The sequence below is a fragment of the Neomonachus schauinslandi genome, chromosome 15, assembly GCF_002201575.2.
Source record: "Neomonachus schauinslandi chromosome 15, ASM220157v2, whole genome shotgun sequence".
NCBI classification, from domain to species: Eukaryota; Metazoa; Chordata; class Mammalia; order Carnivora; family Phocidae; genus Neomonachus; species Neomonachus schauinslandi.
The window spans coordinates 45,305,537-45,327,250 of record NC_058417.1 but is presented as its reverse complement, the minus strand read 5'-3'; the positions used below and the strand labels follow the sequence as shown (position 1 = coordinate 45,327,250).

The 21,714-nt window shown below is 46.0% G+C and overlaps 1 protein-coding gene across 1 annotated transcript in view; it reads left to right on the top strand.

Moving 5' to 3' along the window:
• ERN1 (endoplasmic reticulum to nucleus signaling 1) overlaps window positions 1–21,714 on the top strand; it is a 75,499-nt gene that overhangs the window by 31,709 nt on the left and 22,076 nt on the right. The window contains exons 3-7 of the mRNA XM_021678374.2: window positions 12,022–12,055; window positions 13,073–13,145; window positions 17,101–17,173; window positions 19,456–19,578; window positions 20,775–20,876. Of these exons, the coding sequence (XP_021534049.2) occupies window positions 17,170–17,173; window positions 19,456–19,578; window positions 20,775–20,876 (229 nt within the window). The 5' untranslated portion in view covers window positions 12,022–12,055; window positions 13,073–13,145; window positions 17,101–17,169. The remainder of the gene's footprint in view (window positions 1–12,021; window positions 12,056–13,072; window positions 13,146–17,100; window positions 17,174–19,455; window positions 19,579–20,774; window positions 20,877–21,714) is intronic.

The following is a 21,714-nucleotide window of genomic DNA, read 5'->3' as shown; positions in this document are numbered from 1 at the left end:
ACCTCCTTGCTTAAGCACAAAAAAAGTGTTTATTTGCTCTCCATTGTTTTGGAGGACTGAAAATCAAGTCGTGAGAGGGGGATAAGAGAGAGGCCTGTTTCTACTTTTGAGTATCTTGAAAATGTGTTTTCTTTCTCTTTTTCGTATTTTCCTTTTTATCCTGGAAGATTCTAAACATATACCAGCGTAGAGACAACTAGAGATGCAAACGCTCCTGTACTCCTCGCTCAGCTTCAGCGAGCATCTGCTCGTGTTCAGTCTCATCGGTGCCCCTTCTGATGTCCCTCCCTCAAGCCTGGGCTTTACCGCAGAGCGACACGTCTCTCAGTGTAAGGGGGTCTCTTAAAAAGTCTCCACGCAGAGGAGCACAGATTTCAACTCCAGGGGTCTTCTTTGCAGCATTACTAGGTCTGTATTGGGACATGGTTGTGAATGTTGAAGGCTCTGGCTTTGTTACTTGTCCTTTTCATATTGGGATGACTGTGGCAGGTTTGATGGCACTCGCACCGCTCACGAATGAATTCCGTGAAGTTCTGATGTCTTGAGAGGCGTTTGGGCGCAGGCCGCAGCATTGAGTTGTCTTCTCTTCCTCCTTGCATTCTGTCACTGTTGATTGTAGTGATCAATGTGCACTTTTTACATCTGAGTTACTTCTGTCAGGGGGAAGGTCAGTAAGAACATAGTAGAATCCGACTGCCTTTAGAAAGGGAGGTTTTTCAGATTACTTTGGTCCCTCCACATGATTGTCTTTGTCAAACATGACATTTGGTGACTTGCAGGGGTTTACCTGCAAGAAACCTTGTTATGTCCTCTCGCAGTTCTGGTGAGATTTGGAATTTGAGGATCAGCTTTTGATTAGATGCCTGCTTTAAAATGCTTTCCCTGGGGCCCCTGGGTGGATCAGTCGGTTAAGTGTCTGCCTTCAGCTTAGGTTATGATCCTGGAGTCCTGGGACCAAGCCCCACATTGGGCTCCCTGTTCAGAGGGGAGTCTGCTTCTGCCTTTCCCTCTGCTCCTACCCTCACTTGTGCACGCATGTTCTCTCTCAAATAAATAAAATCTTAAAAAATAATAAAATGCTCTCCCTATGAAAGCTGAACTTTGAAGAACATTTGAGACTTGCTCTCTTACACATTGGACCGTACAACTTTAATGGGAACTTAAGGTTTAGATTACAGAAGTACCTTTCCTTTGGGGGAGGAAATGAGCTGCCACTGGGGAGAAATATTCCCTAATTGGTTCACTTGAGTGCATTGAACATATTTGGGAAACTTACCTTTTGATTTAGGAAAAGTGAATGACCTTGTTTCTACTAATAATTTTTATAAGAAAATAGTATTAGAACCTTAAGCATTTTCTTGAGGAGATGCCAGTGGGTTTATTGCATTCAGACCAGCCAGTCTAGCTTCACTATCTGCTAGGATTAAATCTCCACGTCCTCTTTAGGTCCTTTTTCCACTGCATTTTTCTGATCAGGAGGCTTTATTGCTACATTACCCCCTTTTGTTTGGTTCCTGACCAGCCCTCCTGCCATCCTTCCTCCTGCCCCCACACTGGCGCAGGCCATTGGACTGGGGTTACTGGGCCGCCTTCCTCACTGCCCTTTGTGACTCCTTCCCTGTCTCTTTCACTTTGTGCCCTGATGCCTGCCTGTCTAACTTTCCTTCTCATCGGACGCGGATCACGTCCCTCTTTTGCTCAGAAGCCTCCAGTCAGCCCCTGGTTAGTGCCCACCATGTACCACATCACAGAGTTTTCACAACTTTCTGCTCCACGGCCTCTCTGCCTCCTGTCCAGCCTTACTTGCATTGCTCCTCAGAAGGAACGCTTGGCATTGCCAAGCCTGTGTCCCCATTCCCACAAGTGGGGTGATGGTTCTTCACTCATGCTGTCTGGTCATCCCCGCCCTCTGAGTCATCCTTCTTTATGAAGTCTGTCTTCCCCGAGTACACTAGCCCCCAGTGACTTCCTTCACCTGGGAAATCCTGTGGTATGTATCACAGGTTTCGGCAGTTGATCATTCACTGTTCATGTATATCAGCTTTATAAACTCCTTTCTTTATCCCACACAGCATGGAGCAGAGAACCAAGCTGATGGCAGATGCCCAACATTTGCTTTTGAGATGTGTATGGTAAATCTCAACAGATAATTACTAGTAGTCGGGTTGTTGTCATACTCTTTCTCAGAAAGGGAGGGAGGGAAGGACAAGGCTCTTGAATATTTGGTATATGAGGAGGCTTCATTTCTGGGTTTTATGGTCCATAAATACCTTTCAGAAGGGCCAACCCAGAAGAGTTCATATCATTCCTAGAGGTATACTTAGAAGGGGCTGGCTTGGAGAATTTCAAATGTTCTGTGACATCTTAGTTGTACCCAGAGAAGTTGTCTAGTCCGAGAGGAAGCTGGTTTTTAATTTTTATTTATTTATTTATTTTTATTTATTTAAAGATTTTATTTATGTGAAAGATAGAGCACACAAGCAGGGGGAGTGGGAGAGGGAGAAGCAGGCTGCCCCCTGAGCAGGGAGCCCCACATGGGGCTTGATCCCAGGACCCCAAGATCATGACCTGAGCCAAAGTGAGACACTTAACCATCTGAGCCACCCAGGCGCCCCAGGAAGCTGGTGTTAAATGCTAGGTGTGTAGGGGTCAGCTAGGTGGTTGTGCTTTGGAAAGAAGAATGAGGTGAGGCAGAGTGGAAAAACCTGTGCTCATCTAGATCCCGCCAGAGAAGCAGTGTGTTCCAGAAATATCAATGCTCATCTGAGAAAGAGAAGAGAATGATCTTGTAAGGTTCCTTAAGCTCCAGTCAAATGGGCAACCTGTTCTTGTGGCTTCTGTAATCAAAGGAATCTATTTCTTCCTACATGGAAGAAAGTCTGCCCAGAGCTACCTCCAAGGAGAGGCCGTCAGACCTGAGGTCTGTTTTGAAACACTTATTTAAATTTTGGTTGACTTCATCAGGGACATTTTTCGGTTTTGCTGGCTTATCGCCCCCATGTTTTCCCACACCCTCACCAATTCTGCTAGGCGTGTGTTAGGGAAGCCTGCCGTGGTGCTGACAGGGTCCTTCTTGCTCTTTGAGCCGGTTTCCCTGCAGTGCCTTCAAACCCTTCAGGCTTCACTTCAGAAAGGGAAGGTTTAGGGCATCTTGCTGGCTCAGTCAGTAGAGATCTCAGGATCATGAGTTTGAGCTCCATGTTGAGTATAGATACTACTTTTTTTTTTTTTTTTTTAAAGTGAAGGTTTATATTATAGGTGAATGCAGGAAAAAACAGGCTTTTCTTCTGTACATATCGGAAAGGCTTTTCTTAAATGGCTTTTTTTAAGTTTCTCTCTCTTTAAAAATTTTTTCATTTTATAAAAACTTCAACACACACAAAAGTGTAGAATAGTATCATGAGAACCTCATGTACCCCGGCGCCCAGCTTCAGTGGCGATAAGCACATGGCAATCCCCTTCCTCAGCTCCTTCTTTATAGCGAGTGTCAGATCATTTTTTCCCCATACATTTAAATTATTTTTAAATGTGAGTGAACGTGGGGCCCCTGGGTGGCTCTCAGTTAAGCGTCTGCCTTTGGCTCAGGTCATGATCCCAGGGTCCTGGGATCGAGCCCCATGTTGGGCTCTGCGTTGGGCTCCTTGCTCAGCAGGAAGCCTGCTTCTCCCTCTCCCCCTGCTTGTGCTCTCTCTCTGTGTCAAATAAAATCTTAAATGTGAGTGAACAAACAAGTGGTGTGTGGCAGCTCTCTTTGGCTTTTATTGTATAGGTTTCTGTGTGGAAAAGTCCTTTTCATTAGAAAAAACTTACTGGAATGACTATATCCCACATACAGTATTGACTATCTTAAATTCCTGACTTCCTTTCATCCTGCAGACAGCATTGTCTACTAAGTATGAGGGGAGCAGAAGCCCCCTGGGCAGTTACCCCGGACATCACTCTCTGATTACTCATTAAACTGTACATAAGCTTTATGTACTTTTCCATGTATATTTCACAGTGTGCAACATAGATGGTCTCTGTCCTTCAACCTGCTTAAAATTCAATCCAGCCTCCAGATATTTGAGACCCAGAAGGGCCACCTGCCCCTGGGGGAGCATGATCAGTGCCTCCTAAGAACATACCAAGTGCAGTGGACGGTCATTTTCTGATTTCCTGTAGCACAGAGACCAACACGAAAGCATGGGGGTGTTCAGGGAAGAGACGTGATTGAAAGAGAATCCTAGAGAAGAGTTGGGCCCAGGTTTTGCAGAACCTTGAATGCCTAGGCCTCTGGTTCCCAAACAGTGCTGAGGGGCCCCGGGTGCCACAGTAAATTCACACAGGCACTGCATCTTGTTTTAAATTTTTGAGAGAAGCATAGCAGTACGCAACAAGTGTCAAACACCATGCTCGAGGTAGTTTCTGGTTTCAGCATTAGGTTGTGCTTTTTTCCTTTCAACAGTCTATCTTTGCAAAGCTGAAGTTTTGGTGGTTGCTGTAATAAAATTCAAATACCGTGTGATAATCAGTGTGGAGTGGTAACGAGGGTGGCAGTGTCTAATCGGGTTATAAGTTCTGGAATCTGTGCGGCATCCAGCAGGCACACAGCCCATTAGTAAGCAGGTGTGGTTAAGAAGGAGATAAATGGTTTTTTTTCCGTTTACGTGTTTTCCTTTTTTTCATGTGGCTTCTAAGTTGCTAGTCCCTAAATACTTAGGTCGTGTAGAACTAACTGTTTAATAAATGGAACTGTTAAGTATTTCTTTTGGCCTAGGGTACTATGAAGAAATTACTGAGACACAAAGGGTGCTGTGAACCAAGAAAGTTTGGGATCCTCTGACTTGAGCCACAGAGATGGAAGGTATTCAGTAGGCAGAGGGGGGAGCCATTGTAGGGTTTTACGTGGAGGAAAGATGTGAACAGATTTGCCTTTGTCGAGCCCTTGCAGACAGTAGGTAGAATGTCCATCTGAAAGGCAGAGATCCCAGACAGGGAGCTGGTTAGGAGACTGCTGGGCAGACCCAGGGAGAAATGGTGACTGCCTAATTTGGCAGTGGTAAAGGAGGACACAGATTTTGAGAAATGTTTACTGGGTTGAATCTTACACAAGTCAGGATCTAATTGAATGGGAGCGGGTTAGAATTAAGGGAAGAATCAAGGACAACTCTGAGTTTCCGGATTGTACAACTAGGTGGAAGTGAGGCCAGCCAATCTGGGAATGTCGAAGAGGAACAGGTTCTGGGGGGTATGACATCAGGGGTTGAGATACCCTAGAAGCAGCTGGAGGTGGGGCTGAATCATGGACTCCACTGGAGAACGTCATAAGCTGCCATGTGGAAACCTAATAGGAAGGATTTGCAAGTGTTTGTTAGATTTGGTCACTAGAACTTGACAGTGGCAGTTCTGGTCTTATTCTGAGGGTAGGGGCCAGAGCGCAGGGAGTTGAGAAGGGCACAGAAGGCGAGAAGGTGAAACGGGGTCCAGAGCAATGGTTTACTAGTTAAAAGCACTAATTCCCTGGCCTTACCGACAGCATCTGCTTCTTGGGGGGAAGGACCTGGTACCCAGCATTTAAAAAAGTATACAGACACTTACACGTTGTTGGTGGGAACCTAAAATAGCACAACCACTTTGAAGAGCTGTTTGGTGGCTCCTTGTCAAGTCAAATGTAAACAAGCATGGCTCCACATTCTAGGTATTTTCCCAACAGAAGGGAAAACCTAGGACCCAACAGAACTTGCACACAGATGTTCATAACTGCTTTAGTCATGTTTTTCCAGCCCCAAACTGGAATAACCCAGTGTCCCTCAGCAGATCCATAAACAAATTGTGGCATATCCATACAGTGGAACACTACTTAGCAATATAAAAGGGCAGCTGGTGATAGGGGCAACAATGTAGCGCAATTTCAGAAACCTGATGCAGAGAGAAGGAAGCCAGACTCGAGAGAAGCTAATGGGTGAACTGCATTTGTGCAGTTTTGGAACAAACACAACGAATCCATTGGTGGTTATATGGGGTGGGAGTTGGGGATATTGAATCCAAAGGGACGTGAGAAAATGCTTTGGGGTGATGGAAACATTCTAGGGTGTGTAGGTTTCTCAATATTCCTCCAATTGTGCACTTAAAAGGGGCTGCATTAGGAGAGAAAGGAGAGCCCCCAGAGGTTGGGTTGTTTGTGGGCTGAGGGGAAGGAGTTAGCCAGCTAGAGGAGGATGGGAAGATCCTTGGAGACACGGTACCACCCCAGGGCTGTGCAGTACCTATGAATATGAAGGTGAACACATTGTCCTTTTATAGAGAAGGGAAGGGTAGAATTGGGCAAACCTGAGGAGAAGGGTAAGAAGTTTGGGAGAGCTCACTCTGCCCCCTTTTCCTCCCCCTGTGCCACAGAAGGCAGAATCGGGTGTGGAGAGGAGGAGGCCTTGAGGGCAAGGGGTGAAGGTTTGAAATACTAGCTGTGAGGAACAGGGAACAGAAGCCAACCAGGAAGTAGATAAGTGTATCTCCTATGACTTGGGGCCCAGCTGGAGAATGGTTTCTTCAAGAGTGATTTAGTGTTTTCTTCAGCAGCACTCAGAGCCTGGGTGGAGGAAAGGGGATTGCTAGGTAGATTTTGGGTTGAGGGGTGATAGAGCATAGTTGCTGGATTATTAAAGGTAATTAATGATGGGTGTCCAGACTGGGCAGGAATAGATGTAGGAAGGAGACTAACAGGAATTGATTGCTCCATTCAATCAATGTATTGAGCACTCCTCTGTGCCAGGCACTGTTTTAGGCGTTGGCGATATGGCAGACAACAAAAGATAAATCCCAGCCCTCATGTAGTTAACAGTGGCTAGAGTCATTTTTTTTTTTTTAAATAAGTAAAATATACTGTACTTCAGAGGTGGTAAGTGTCGTGGAGAAAAATCAAATAGTGAAGAGGGGTAGGGAATCTCTGGGCGGTAGGAGTTGGTCATGGAAGACCTCTGTGAGATAGTGATATTTGATCAAAGGTGTGGGCAGAGGGGGCAGCAGATGTAAAGGCCCTGAGGCAGGGGCAAGCTAGACCATATTTGAGGAATACGAAGAGGCCAGCTTGGCTAGAATAAGCAAGGAGGAAATAGTGGGAGAGCATTAGAGGGTGGGAGGGTGGGATTGTGTGGGATTTGTAAGCTACTGTGTGACCACTGGCCTTTATGATTGAGATGGGAACCACCAAAAGATTTTGAGTGGTAGAGAAGAATAATCTGACTTCTGCCCTTAAAAGGATCACCATTCTCTGTGTCAAGGCACAGACTTCAAGTCTTGACAAACATTTAGTCCTTATTTAATCCACATAGAGATGCCTCATGAGGTTGGTGTTATTATCTATTTTTTTTTTCTTTATTGATGAGGAAATTCAGGCCCAGAGAGATTAGGTAATTTGGCAGAGTTAGGACTTAAGCATAGACTCATCTGATTCCAAAGGCCACATAGACCAGAGAAAAAGGAGCCCTTAAAAGGGAAGGGGTTCTGATGATGGAGGGATACTGGGTGTAGGAAACAAACCCTAGAGTTTGGCAGCTGACAAGATGTGTTGGGGAGAAATGAGTGTCAACAGCGTCATTTGGAGCTTGCCTGTCTTCTAAGAGAATAGTGGTACTGTTAATAAAATAGGGTGTCGATAGTAGAAGTAGGTTTGAGTTAAAAGATGGAGGGCATGACTTTGGGTGGGTGGTGGCTGAGGTGCTGGTAGGAAATAGTGGAAATGTCTGGTTGATCCAGAAAGAAGAGCTCAGAAGATGATGGGGACCTGGAATCTCCCATCGTGGTTGTGGTTGAAGCTTCAGGGATGGGTGTGCTCTCTGAGAGGACTCAAGGGAGGACCTGGAAATGTCCCTTCCTGTGGGAGTAGGGAGGGAGGGAGCAGAAATCAGGCCGTGCAGGGCCACAGAGGCCAAGAGGTGAGAGACTCAAGGGGCAGGGTGAGCCATGGAATGGGAAGTGGCAGTGGAGGGGCCGCCTCCTAGTGGGTGGTCAGAGCAGTAGGTACATGGGCTCACCAGAGTGGTGGAGAAGCAGCCGAAAGGGTAGGGCTGTTGGTGCTGCTGGATGGAGCCATGAAGACCCATAGCTCAGGACGGAGCAAAGTCAAGAGTCCACGTGTGGCCCAGCACAGAAGGAGAGGGCATGAGGTTCCAGAGAGGATGGGATGGAGAATGAAGGTGCAACAGGTATTCGTGGAAAGACGAAAATTCATGTCTTGTGGAAATAAAAATGTTTAAATTTTCACCCTTGTGAACTTGGGCAAAGGAAGGATGTGACCATCTGTTTGGAGGCATTTCTGTCCCTGGTTAAGAAAGAGGCTTCGATGAGCACAACAGTGGCAGTCCGGTCACACAACGTCATCCGGGTCTCTCTGGGGGTAAAGATTATGCCGTTTCAAGCCTGAGCTGGACCTGTTAGGGGAATCGGGTCCAGTCCGGGGGCTGCTCTCTGGGGAGCAGTGAGCAGGTTTGTGTCTGCCCCTGTCAGTTCCTCATCTGATAGCCTTGCCTTTACCTTGATTAACCCGTTTTCATACTTGCAAAGCAAGCCCCCCTCCGCCCCCACCCCTTTTTTCCCTTCTGAAAGTGAAACAGCTTTGTGAGATGGCTTTTATCCTTATCAGTCTCCATATAGATAGAGTGGCTTGTTTTGTAGCAGTGTTTGTTTATAGCCTTATACGTAGGCCAGGTTTCTTTTCACATGGCTGAATTTTTTTTTTTTTAAGCAAGAATCTTGCCTGATACCAGTTCTCATTATTAAATAAAAACAAGCACTTTTCCATGTTGGGCTTTCATTGCACATTTTTCAGATGATGCTGTTTACTTTTATTTTGCTGGCTTTCCAAATATTTTTTTATCTCTAATCTTTTATGTTATGGAAAATTTCAAGCATATGTAGAGGGAATAGCAAAATAACTCCCCAGTGTTGCCACATTCATCTTTAACAGTTATCAGTTGGCTGCCATTTTTCATTTTATCTGCCCTTCTTGTAGTATTTTAAAGATTTGGTTTGAGAGAGAGAGAGAGCGCACATGCATGCAGGTAGAGGGAGAGGGACAAGCAGATTCTGCACTGAGCGCAGGGCTCGATCCCACCACCCTGAGATCAAGACCCAGGCTGGGGGCACCTGGGTGGCTCAGTCAGTTAAGCGGCTGCCTTCGGCTCAGGTCATGATCCCAGGGTCCTGGGATTGAGCCCCACGTCGGGCTCCTTGCTCAGCCAGGAGCCTGCTTCTCCCCTGCCTGCTATTCTCCCTGCTTGTGCTTGCTTTCTATCTCTCTGTGTCAAATAAATAAAATCTTAAAAAAAAAAAAAAAAAGACCCAGGCTGAAATCAAGAGTTGGACGCGTTTTAACCCACTGAGCCACCCAGGCGCCCCTTTTTTCTATAGTATTTTAAAGCAGATCACAGATGCAAATGATTGTTTAAGAAAACAAAAGTCTAGGGTATAGGTCACCGCTCCTCCTCAGAAGCCAAGCAACACTTTGCTCACCCGTGGGAGCTGACTTAATGGTGGTGCTGTTACATGGCTTCCAGCTCTGCACATGTTCATTCCAGGGCCTGTATCATAGTGAGTGGATGGGAATGCTAAGATGACCAGAAGCTCCTCCTACTGGAGTTCCTGTCCTCCTAAGCCTAGAATTCTAGAAGCACAGTTCTTACACACCCGTATATCTGTCCCACGGGTCATTCCCTGGCTCCTGCCAGTGGCCTTTGTCTTCCCGGGAACCTGTCGGGTACAGGACACGTGTTGGGACTTCAGGCCTCAGTGTCAGGTGACCAGCGGAGCTCTAGAAAACCAGGAAAACCTGCACCTGCAGACAGGTGTCTGAGCGGGCGCGAGCGCCGTCTGGCAAACATGAGCCTGTGACCAGGACTGGAAATCCTGTCGGTCTCCGTGTCTTGTTGCCGGGGAAGGGCGGGAATCTGGCAGCGTCCTCTTCAGCTGTGTTTATCTGCAGTAGCTCAGAGCAGCCGAGATGAACAAAATAAGGGGCCTTCTGACTGCCGTGTTTTGTTCACACTGCGTGTGGCATTGTCGCTCCTCCGGGCTTGCACGCCGTCCGGGCCAGGTCGCGGGAGCTGGGCAGTGATGGCACCGCGGCCCCTTTCAGTGGGTGAACACCACGCGCTCTTGTTTCCTGTCTCTTGCATCAGTCTGTTTGTGAGAGTGTACCGAGAGGTGACTAATGGGGACGCTAAACACTTCCTAACTGAAAGTTCCTCCTGTTTCCTAAAATGTTTTCGGCTTAATGAATTGTTTGCTGCCCACAGACCACATGTGCTGTGTGCGCTTCTGTCCCCGTGAACACCGTGTATGCTTTTGCGTAGGAGCTGGGCTTGCAGAGCAAAGTCAACAGATAAGGCTTGAAAGAGTTCTCTTCATCTGAGAATCCCAGGCGACCGGGGGAATCAGGCAGCCGTCTGTCACGACCAGCTGTGGAGCCTGGCACGCTGCATCCAAAATCCTGTGACACTATTTGCCATCCTCAGCCCCGGCTCTGACGTTGCGGACGCCGGGCATGTGCGGCCCGCGGGGCTTTGGTTGCTGGGAATCCCTCAGGACGGCGCTGTCCTACGCCTGTGGATTTTCACTCTGCGTCGTGTCGGTGCGCCCTGATGCCACCGCCGTCGGCCTCTGGGAACCGGGAGCATCCTCTTGCTTCGAGCCTGGGAGGATCTGGGGAGGGAGAAATTCTCCTGGTTTTGACTACTGAAAATATAAAATTGACTTTGAGAAAATGCTTTTCCCCCCAATTTAAAAAGTAATGCCTGTTTAGATTTTGGGAACTACAGAAAAGGTGGGGGAGTCACTTCCAATAAAAATAACTTGGCATGTTTTTTTGCCTTTCCATCATTTTTTTTCTATGTGCATTGAAGATTTTCTCCTCAGTTGCATTAATACTCTGTATAATGTTATCTTTTCTCCTGAACATCACAATGTAAAGATTTGTACATGTTTCTAAAAGTGTATAAGCCCTTTTAGAAGCCTTAATTTTCTGCCAAGTGGACATTCCCTAATTTAACCATATTATTGAATAGTTAAGTCATTTGTAATGCTACTGTGAGCATCTTTGTACACAAAGCATTTTCTATGTTTCATATTACTTTTAATCTCGATTTTTATAGAAAGGGAATAATTTATGGATCAAAGGGAATCAAGGGAAACAAGCCCTTGGAGGCTCTCAGATCGCCATAATGCTGCCCCAATGGGGTGTATCCATTTACCACCAACCAAATTCTCATCAACAGGAAAATTTATTCTTAAGCCACAGTTTTGTTTTTCCCAATGGGAGTTCCTAGTATCACTCCAGGAATCTGTGACAAGGTGATGGCTTCGGTTTTAAAAGTCCTTGATGTGTCCGACACACTGTGACTCATTGTCCACTGTGGGTTGTGACTGGTTCTTCCTTCGCTGTCCATTCCCCAAGTTATGTGCATGTTTCTTTTTTTTTTTAAGATGTATTTATCTGTTTTAGAGTGGTGGGGGAGAGGGAGAGAGAGAATCCTCAAGCAGACTCTGCGCTGAGCACAGAGCCTGATATGGGGCTTGATCTCATGATACTGAGATCATGACCTGAGCTGAAATCAAAAGTCAGGTGCTCAACCTACTGAGCCACCCAGGAGCCCCTGTGTGCACGTTTCTTGACATCAGTTCCATTCTGCTATGTTCTCTAGCCAGTCTCGGTGACAATCTGTGTCTTTGGTGTGTGTTGTCTTTTTTTTTTTTAAGATTTTGAGAGAGAGAGCAAGTACGAGCGGGGGGTAGGAGCAGAGGGAGACAGAGAGAGGCCAACTCCCCCTGAGCAGGGAGCCCGATGCGGGACTCAGTCCCAGGATCCTGGGATCATGACCTGAGCCGAAGGCAGAGGCTTAACCGACTGAGCCACCCAGGCATCCCTGGGTGTGTTTTCCAAAGTGCCTTCATAAGATTTTGATACCACTTGTGAATCTGTCCTGGGGACCTTCTTGGAGTCCTGATATTTTAGAGTCTGTCTGATGATGCCTTTGTTGTTCTTTTGCACAGATCCGGTTCTGCAGGTTCCAACACATGTGGAAGAGTAAGTGTTCTGATTTGTTCAGTACTTCCCTTTAATTCATTTTCCTTTTTTTAAAAATTCATTTTCTTAATTATTCAATCAATATTTAGGAGGCTAACTGCTGGGAGTGCATATATGCATACACTTTTATACACTTAAGGTATAATGAGAATGATGGAGACATCAAGTCTTATAGGTGCTATGACCTGGGTTGTGTGGTCAGTTCTTCGGGGGAGGGAGGCAGTGATATTAAAGAGGCTTCCTTGAGATGAAACTCGAGTTTTGAGCTTAAGCTGCCGAAGTCCTACCAAAGGGTTTAGATCTCTCCCTTTTTACTGTCGTACCATGAAAGGAAACGTGAACGTGACCTGCTCCTAGAGAGTGTGTTATGGCCCCTGTAAGAGCTCAAATGATGGGACATCCTAAGCACAGAAAAGATTCAGCAAGGGGTTTTTGAGTTCCTGCTCCTAGTTCAGACTTCACCAGGTTAACCTTACCAAAGACTACCTCGTATCTACTTCACAGGAAGCCATGGACTGGAGACCATCAGCCATCTCCTTGGCATGTTTTCTCTGATGTCAAGCTTTCAGAGTCTGCTTTTATTGCCTCCAGTTTAAAAATAAATGTTTGTTGAACACTAAAGGTAGATTTGTCCTACCTGTTTATGTACTGTTCCATGCTATTAAATATTAATTGTTGAAGTTCTATACACAATTGACTTAGAAACTGAAAAGCAGACTTACTGGGTCCTTTTTCACTTACCTATCATCATCCAGAGTGCTTTGACCAAATGGTGATTTACTCTTCTATGGTTTTTTACTTTTTTTTTTTTTCTTGCAGGTTGCTTTTTTCTGCTCAAATATAGCCTATCACCATAGGGATATTTTATTTGTGGCTAAAAGTGAAAGAGCAGTGGGTGGAATTGTCTTATACGCACACATGCCCCCCTCCCCCCAATCATGACTTTGCATGGCTTTGATATTTTGTTCTGCGCCCTGGGCTGTAATTTATCACTAATACTTACTGCTCAACCTCTAGGCCTGCCTTCCTCCCAGATCCCAATGATGGCAGCCTGTATACGCTTGGGGGCAAGAATAATGAAGGCCTGACGGTGAGTGTATTTAGATTCTTTGTGTACTTCAGAGGTTCCAGACCAGTGGTCCTCAACTGTTGCACATTGAGATCACCTAAGAGCTTAAAAAAAAAAATTCCTGGAGATTGTGATTCAGGTGGTCTGGAGTGAGATCTGGGCATCGATATCTTTTTTTTTTTTTTTTAAAGCTTCCCAAATGAGCTTTTATTTTTTTTATTTTTAAAAATTTTATCTATTTATTTGAGAGAGAGCACGAGTGGTGGGGAGGGGCAGAGGGCGAGGGAGAAGCAGGCTTCCCGCTGAGCAGGGAGCTCGATGTGGGGCTCAATCCCTAGACCCTGGGATCATGACCTGAGCCGAAGGCAGACGCTTAACCAATGGGGCCACCCAGGCACCCATCTAAATGAGCTTTTAAATGGCAGCCAGAATCCAGAAACGCTGATCTAGACCAGCAGGTTCCCATGGTCCAGCCAGCACACTGGAGGGGTAGAATACTCCCTTTAACAGCAGGACTTCCTCTAAGTAGAGATTCTCAAATTGGGGGTGGAGGGTAGTTTGAAGCATTGCCTACCCCCACCCACCCCAGCAAATGTCCCCTTCTGGCATGGGGAGCTGGTGATATTCCATTCCCATCCCATCATCATTTGAGAACCTAGACCAGTGGTTCTCAGCCTTAGCTACACATTGTAATACCCGGAGAACTCTAAAAAAAAAAAAAAGTCTAGATCCCAATCCCAAAAGTTTCCACTTAATTGATCTAGGTCATCAGCAATTTTTAAAAGCTCCCCGGATAAGAGACTTTAGAAACAGGTCCACGCTTATGGTCACCTGATTTATGACAAGGGTGATGCTGCAGTGCAGTGGGGGAGGGTGGTCTTTCAATAAATGGCATGAGTCAGCTGGGATGTCCATGAAAAAGTATCTTAACTTCTGCCTCACACCAGACACACGAAACTTAGTTTCAGAGAGATGGCATACCTAAGTGTGAAATGTGAAATAAAACTTTAAGAAAAAAAAGTAGCAGAACATCTTCACAACCTTAGAGTAGGAAAAGATTTCTTTCTTTTTCTTTTTTTTTTTTTTTTTTGACTCGACTCCACACTGGGCGTGGAGCCCAGTGCAGGGTTTGAAAACAAAACCGTGAGATCAAGACCTGAGCCAAGACCAAGAGTTGGACGCTTAACCAGCTGAGCCACCCAGGTGCCGCAGAAAAGATTTCTTAAGTAGAATGAGATAAACAAAACAAACACCCCACACTAACCATAAAGGAAAAAAACCAATATATTCATTTATATTAAAATTAAGAGTTTATCTTCATTAAGAGACACCATTAAGAGAGGCAGGCCACACTGTACTTGCAATATACATATGACTCCAACAAAGGATTTGTATTCAGAATATGTAAAGAACTATGGATTATTAAAAAGAGAACCCAATAGAGAAATAGCAGAAGAGGATATCCAAATGGTCATTAAACATACGAAAAGATACCCAGCTTCATTAGTCATTAGGGAAATGCACATAAAAATCACAATGTCCTACTACTACACACTCACTGGAGTGGCTAAGATGAGGAAAATAGACAAAACGGGTGTTGGGGGTGGGAAGTGGAGCAACCAGAGCTCTTGGACACTGCTGGAGCAAGTGCAACTTGGCATATCCAGTTTGGAAACCGTTTGGCAGAATCTGTAAAGCTTTATGACCCAGTAAGCCTTCCCAGGTTATTATGTACCCAACAGAAATGCCTGTGTGTGTTCACCAAAGACAGGTACCCAAATGTACTGCAGCATTACTGAGAATATCCGAGAGGTGAAAACTGCCCAGACAGCATCAATAGTAGACAGAATAAAGAAATTATGGAACAGTGATACAATTTAATAGTCTATACCAGTGAGAAGCAACAGTCTGCGACTCTACGTGGTAACATGGATGAACCTCACCAACCAAAGGTTGGACAAAAGATGACAAACAAGAAAGGCTGCACACTGATTCATTTATATAAAGCTCCAAGACAGGAAAAACTAGTCTATGCTGTTTTGAAGTTAAGATAATGATTACCCTGGAAGGTTACGATTGGAAGGGAAGGCAAGAAAAGGGCTTTCAGAGTGCTGGAAATGTCCTGCTGCTCCTTGTGGATGCTGGCTCTGTGGGTTGGTTCACTTTGCGCAATTTCACTGAGCTGAACTGTACACTTCCGTGTGCCATTTGTATGTTCTGCTTCAATAGAAAGTGTTTTTTTTTTTTTTTTAAAAGCCTCCAAGTGATTCTAATGTGCAGCCAAGGTTGAGAACCAGTGGTCTAGAATGTAAGTGGCTATGAGTTCTAATCGGGATTTTTTTTTTTTTTTAAGATTTTTATTTATTTTTTGACAGAGACAGCGAGAGAGGGAACACAAGCAGGGGGAGTGGGAGAGGGAGAAGCAGGCTTCCGGCCGAGCAGGGAGCCCGATGTGGGACTCAGTCCCAGGGTCCTGGGATCATGACCTGAGCCGAAAGCACACCCTTAACAACTGAGCCACCCAAGTGCCCCTAATCGGGATATTTTAACCTTATCTTCTGAATACCCATGACTGGAACCGATGGGAGGAAGGCAAGCCTTGCATACAGGTGTGCATGTCGCACTGTCAGCATTTCCCTTCATATACCCAGAGCCTGTTTCTGAGTGCTCTGTTTGCTAGACACTGTGTGCAGCGATTTGTGGAAGTTGTCTCATGTTTCAGCAGCCCTCTGGGATAGAGACGTTATCCTACGTAAGAGGCGTGGAAACTTCACCCATAGAGGTGAAGGAATGTGCCCAAGGCCAAAGTGTCAAGTGTCGGAACTTGGGACTTGAGCTCGAACTTCCAAAGGATGCTCTGACCACCACCCCTCACGTCTTCCTGTGTTGTGGGTTAACAGTTCCGCAAGCCATGTGTTTCCCAGTTTGGGCCTTGAACAGGCGGCCTGTAGAAATGCTCAGCAGACTATAGGGCTCCAGACTGGAAGCCTTGCAACGACCTTCTGATTCTCCAGAACATCTGGCAAAAACCCAGTCAGCCATGTCAGCCTCCTGTGGCATTTCTCCTTTTAAATGTGGGGATAATGGGAAAATCCAAATGATTGATTATTTCAAGTTCTGTTTATTAAAGCTAGAGAGAAATCTTTTCTTGTTTGGAGAAAAAGATGACAGTGTAGTAGAAGCAGGTATCTGTAGAATAGTTTCAAGAACACAGAATGTTCCAAAAATAAAGTATACCGAAACAAACATTAACCAAAGGAACTCGTCACATGTCAGCTGTAGACTCAGAAGACTCAGTTTTATGATGAAATGCAGTTGAAACATGTGAATTCTTTTGAGTTTAGTTTCTTTTCCTGCACCTACCATAATTTCTTTTTAATACCAAAAGTCTTAATTCTCTTGCTTTTTCAGTAGAGCATTATTTAATGAAAACATCAAAGTGACTTTTTCCACCTCAAACTCCTGGGTCACCCACATAATGACTACTTCTCCTTTCCCATAAAGCTTCAGCTGGGTACTGAGGTTGCTTCTCTTCAGAATTAATCTCATGGCTCATCCACACTCTGAAAAGCATGTCATTCCACTCAGCCTAGCTGGCTCTGGGTCAATTTTCAAAGACAAGAGAGTTCTTTCTGCCCCCCCCCCCCCCCCAATTTCAAAAATTGTATAACTTCTCCATATTTGTATAAGTCTTTTCAGAAAAGGTTTGTGTCTCCCCCAGAGGTGCTCTGGAAAAGACACTTTAAGGGGCTTCTGGGGGGAGGTTACCTGGGAGCTGGAGGCTTGTTCAAAGTGGTTAAGGAAGCTTGGGGGGGCCCTTCTCCTTGGTGTCCAGTTAGGAAAACTCCCATCAACCATCCACACTGCTTCTCTCTTCTTAGCAGAATTGGGTAACAGAAACAGACTGTGCAGTAAAATTATAATAATTGCACAAGACTTGGTTAACTTATTTTTTCCTTTGCCTCCTTTTTTAAAGAAACTTCCTTTTACCATCCCAGAGTTGGTACAGGCATCCCCATGCCGAAGTTCAGACGGAATTCTCTACATGGGTAAGAGTTCTTGTTTTCAACACTGAGACTTTGATCTCTTTGGAAATGAGTCCCAGAATCTGGGAAAGTGGCACGTCAGAGAGCGAGGTGTGCGGTGACTCCCCACCAGCCTTCTGGGAAAGGTCTTTCTTGCCTCAGTTGTGCTTGTTCGCGCCAGGATCAGCTGACCAATTAAGAAAGGGTTCCCCCCACTTGGGAGCAGACTTGACACGATTAATATGGTTACTCATTTAACAGGCTTTTTAGCTGCTGTGTTGACTTACCCCTGTGATTTAAAGATTGCAACATACCCAGGAGCAATTGGATGAAATTTAAAGTGAACACAATAGTCTGAGCCAAGAAAGGGAAGCCAGGTTCTGCCTATTAATTATAGGACTTTCTTAGTATTTCCTGCTATCAGAATATTGGATAAAACAGCACTTAACAGCTTGGCTGGATAAGCTGCCTTCATATCTATGGGGTCACCTCTTTGAAAGCATCAGATCCCCTGCTTTTCTTTTACCGTGTTGCTGCCAAAATGTCAATAAAAATGCATTTGTGATACAAAGGAGAGCTGTCTTTATCTTGAAATCATAGTAGTAATAATATCCTGTATTTACATAGCAGCTTTCCTTCTGAGGAACTGAAAGTGCTTATTGCCTATTCATGCCTCGGGAGCTTTATGTGTATTCCTGGGCCTCAAGTGCAGGCTGGATTTTAATTTTTTGCCTGGACACAGGGGCTGTTGCTTTCTTCCACACCTTCAGGATGAGGAAGCCCCAAGCCTCGAGATTCAGAGGAAGTGATCAACATAGGCTTTCTCTCTCTCTCCTGAGCCAACTTCTTTTTTAAGATTTTATTTATTTATTAGAGAGAGCGAGCACAAGTGGGGGGAGGGACAGAGGGAGAAGCAGGCTCCCCGTTGAGCAGGGAGCCAGACGTGGGGCTTGATCCCGGGACCCCAGGATCATGACCTGAGCCGAAGGCAGACGCTTAACCAGAGCCACCCAGGCACCCCATCCTGACCATCTTCTGACTGTGTCAGTGTTGTCTGTCTGGGCTTCTAACTTTTACCAGCGGTTCATCACTTACGTTGCATTTAGGATAGTGTGTTTCTATCATCTTTGTGTGGTGCCCTCTTAAGTGAGTTCATTAAGCATATTTAAAACTGTGGCAATTGCCCAGTCCATCCTTTAAGAGGTAGCTGAGTTACGCAGACTGTAATGGTCCTCGAAGTCACCAGAAGGGTGTCATGCCAGATGGAAAGGGATCATGGGCATGGCTGTTTGGTGATGTTTTCACTCTATCTGCAGATCTTTTTCACATTAAGATTTTGTCGTTGAGAACAGAAAATTATCATCCATGGACAAGTTTCACATATGTAGACTAGGCCTGTATGTTACACCTGTTGAACTGAATGTAGCTCCAGCAAATTCTGATGCCCTGTCTGTGATCTGTGATCACAGACATGTGATCTTCCTGACATCTCTGTACTCTGCTTCCAAGAGTCCCTTGAAATAGGACCGTTGGCCAATAAGTGAGGAAGATCCCAGTGACCAGAGGCCATGCCTTACAAAATAGAAATGCATACCTTATGGTGAATGTGTTGACTTTCAGATGGGAGGCCCATGCTACCGACCCAACATTAGCAGGTTGCTCTGGTGTATGTACCGTAGAGACATGTTCACACCTTTTAATCAGCAGACCAAGGTGTGGGGGTGTAGTGTGTGTGCCTGGGGAATAACTTACTGGCTGGAGTCCGGGGCTGAGATAAGTTTGGCCTCATTACCACCAGGTTGCAACCAACTCTACTACCTAGTCCCAGGTACCAGCTAATTAGAGTTATAAACAGTAACTGTAGATCCTCTTTACATGTGGGCTCCTTAGTAGGGGTGTGGAGATCTATGAATGATGGTTACCAGGGAGGTAAACCCTGGGTGCATTTCTCTATTTATATAGATCCTAGTCTGTGGGAAAAGGATTGTCCTTCAGAGGCCAGGCTTTTCATATTTAAGGCCACTCATCAAAGCAATGAAATCTATGAGTTTTATTAGGTTTGAAGACATTTTTAAACCATCATTAGGCTATTAAGTTATTATAAGACCCAGTGGGCCAAGAAGTTTTATTAACTCTGCAGTAGCATTCACCTTGTCACCCTCAGAGCATCATAGAAATGTCTTCAACACCAGGAGAACTCTGGGCCTCTCAGCTCAGAAAACATCTTGGCCTGCTAGTTTGACAGGGATACATTTTTTTCCATATGGGGTGAGTGTAAACCACAGTGTGTCCTTGTGACCTTTCAGGTAAAAAGCAGGACATTTGGTACGTTATTGACCTTCTGACCGGGGAGAAGCAGCAGACTCTGTCATCGGCCTTTGCAGACAGCCTCTGCCCTTCAACCTCTCTGCTGTATCTTGGGCGAACGGGTAAGAAGGGACCTTCTGTTGTGTACAACCTACCTGTTTCCAGAAAAGGACGTGAAGTAGCCTCTCCCTGGGTCTCTGCTCCGGGCTTCATTCTCTAGAAGGTGGCCAGAGCTGTCTTCTCCAAACACAGATTTTACCACGTTGTTCCCCTTTAGAAGCCCCCCTGATGGCTCCCCATGGCCTGAGGGATGAACCCACAGCACCATAGGCTGCAAAGCCTCCGTGATGCAGCTACGGCCTCTTTTAGCTCCTCTCTGGCTGTATTTCCCAGATTTAAACATTTTCCAATCAGTTCCCAGAATAAGCATTGCTATTTTTAAAGACGTTCCGCAGTAGGTCCCTCTCCACCAGGTATGCACCTGTTTGGCTTGATTTGATCTTGACCCTGAGGCCTTCTTTATAGTGAGACTCTTCCAGCTGGAGCGTCAGTCCTGACCCCTCTCTATTTTCTCTGTATTCAGCTTGAAAACTGAATGGTTTCTTCTTCAGCCCCTCTGTCTCACATTATATCACATGCAGTTAAGAGAAACTGCTTGGCACTTTCTGCGTTCTGCCTGGAGATCTCCTCAGCCAGACCCGCAAGATCCTTAGGTGCTTTCTTGTGCTTTTCCAAGTTACTGCAAGCCGTGGTCCTACTAGTAGAGTCTCTCGTGGTGTGACCTGGGCCACCCCTTTGCAGCTTCCAGGAGCAGTTTCCTTACTGCTCCTTCGGTCTCCACGTCAGCCTGCCACCCTCCCCCTGCCACCTTGTCCCAACCAATGCCACACGTTTCCATGTGTTGTCGTGGCCCTCTCCCACGTCTGGGTGCCGGTTTCTAACATCAGCTAACTGTTGCTGTATTCTAAACCACCCCATCACTTAGGTGGTTTTAAACGACACCATGATAAAAAAAAATAAAACAGTGATGCGCAATAAAAAAAAAAAAGTAAATAAACACGGTGATCTTGATTCTGTGAGTCTTGAGTTCAAGGGCACAGCGCAAGTGCCCTGTCCCTGCTCCACATGCTGTCAGCCAGGTTCACTCACGTGTCTGGGACTTCAGTTCCCGCCCACGTGGCCTTTCTCTTGCCCCGTGGACGGCCTGGACGCTGCACACACGGTGTGGGGAGGGTTCGTCTGTTGCAACGTAGGTAAGGTCGGCACCTCAGCGGGTGCTGTGGCCCCTGCAGGTGACCGGCTGGTGTGTGTTCTCCAGAGTACACCATCACCATGTACGACACCAAAACCCGTGAGCTCCGGTGGAACGCCACCTACTTCGACTACGCAGCCTCTCTGCCCGAGGACGACGGGGACTACAGTAAGTGCTCCCGGCGGCTCCGCACGGCTGGCTGGGTACGTGTGACCGCTGAGGAAGCCAAGCGCTGGGTTTTCTTTTAAGGCACTCTCAGCCACCAGCTTCTGGGCTTTCCAAGGCTTCGACAGTCGGTATTGAAGGCAGGGGCCTGGGCGAGAAGTGTGGAGGGGAGCCTTAGTAGAACGGGTGGGCCATTTAGCCTGAGAGGAGGGAGGATGCGCCTTGTTGAGTCTCTCTGTGTCCCAGAAGGAACGTACCACAAACCCATGGGAAGCAGCACTAAGTACCTGCTGTGACGTGAACAACCCACCCCCTAAATGTGACTCATCCCCTAGTTTATTTCTCTCGTAAACGTTCCCCCAACTCAAATGAAAACTGAAAGCCAGTTTTGCCATCTGAACACTGATACCTGAAAATTTGACAGAAATCTCCTCTGTGGGGCAGATGTGGGCCGTGTCAGTGGTCAGCTTTGACTTTCCACTCCATCAGTTGGTTCGAAATGATTGCTATAAAATATCCGAATCCTAGGCCTCTCCACTGGCTCTTTCCTCCTCACTGTTGACTCGCACTAATTGCATAGAGCACTAAAGAATCTCACCAAGTAAATTGCCTTCCACAGAGTGGTCCTATCTTATGTTTATAAAGCAGGCAGCTCTCACTGTCCTGATGTTGTAGGGCCTGTGCAGGTTCATTGGAAACAAGTGAAATTGTCAGGAGGGTATCTGAGAATACTTCAGAAGCCTTGTTTCCTCTAGCTGAGTGACTGCCACTTGCCAGGACAGAGAGGATGTGGTCACAAGATGGGGTGAGACCGCATGCTTTGTTTATTTGATCTGTACAG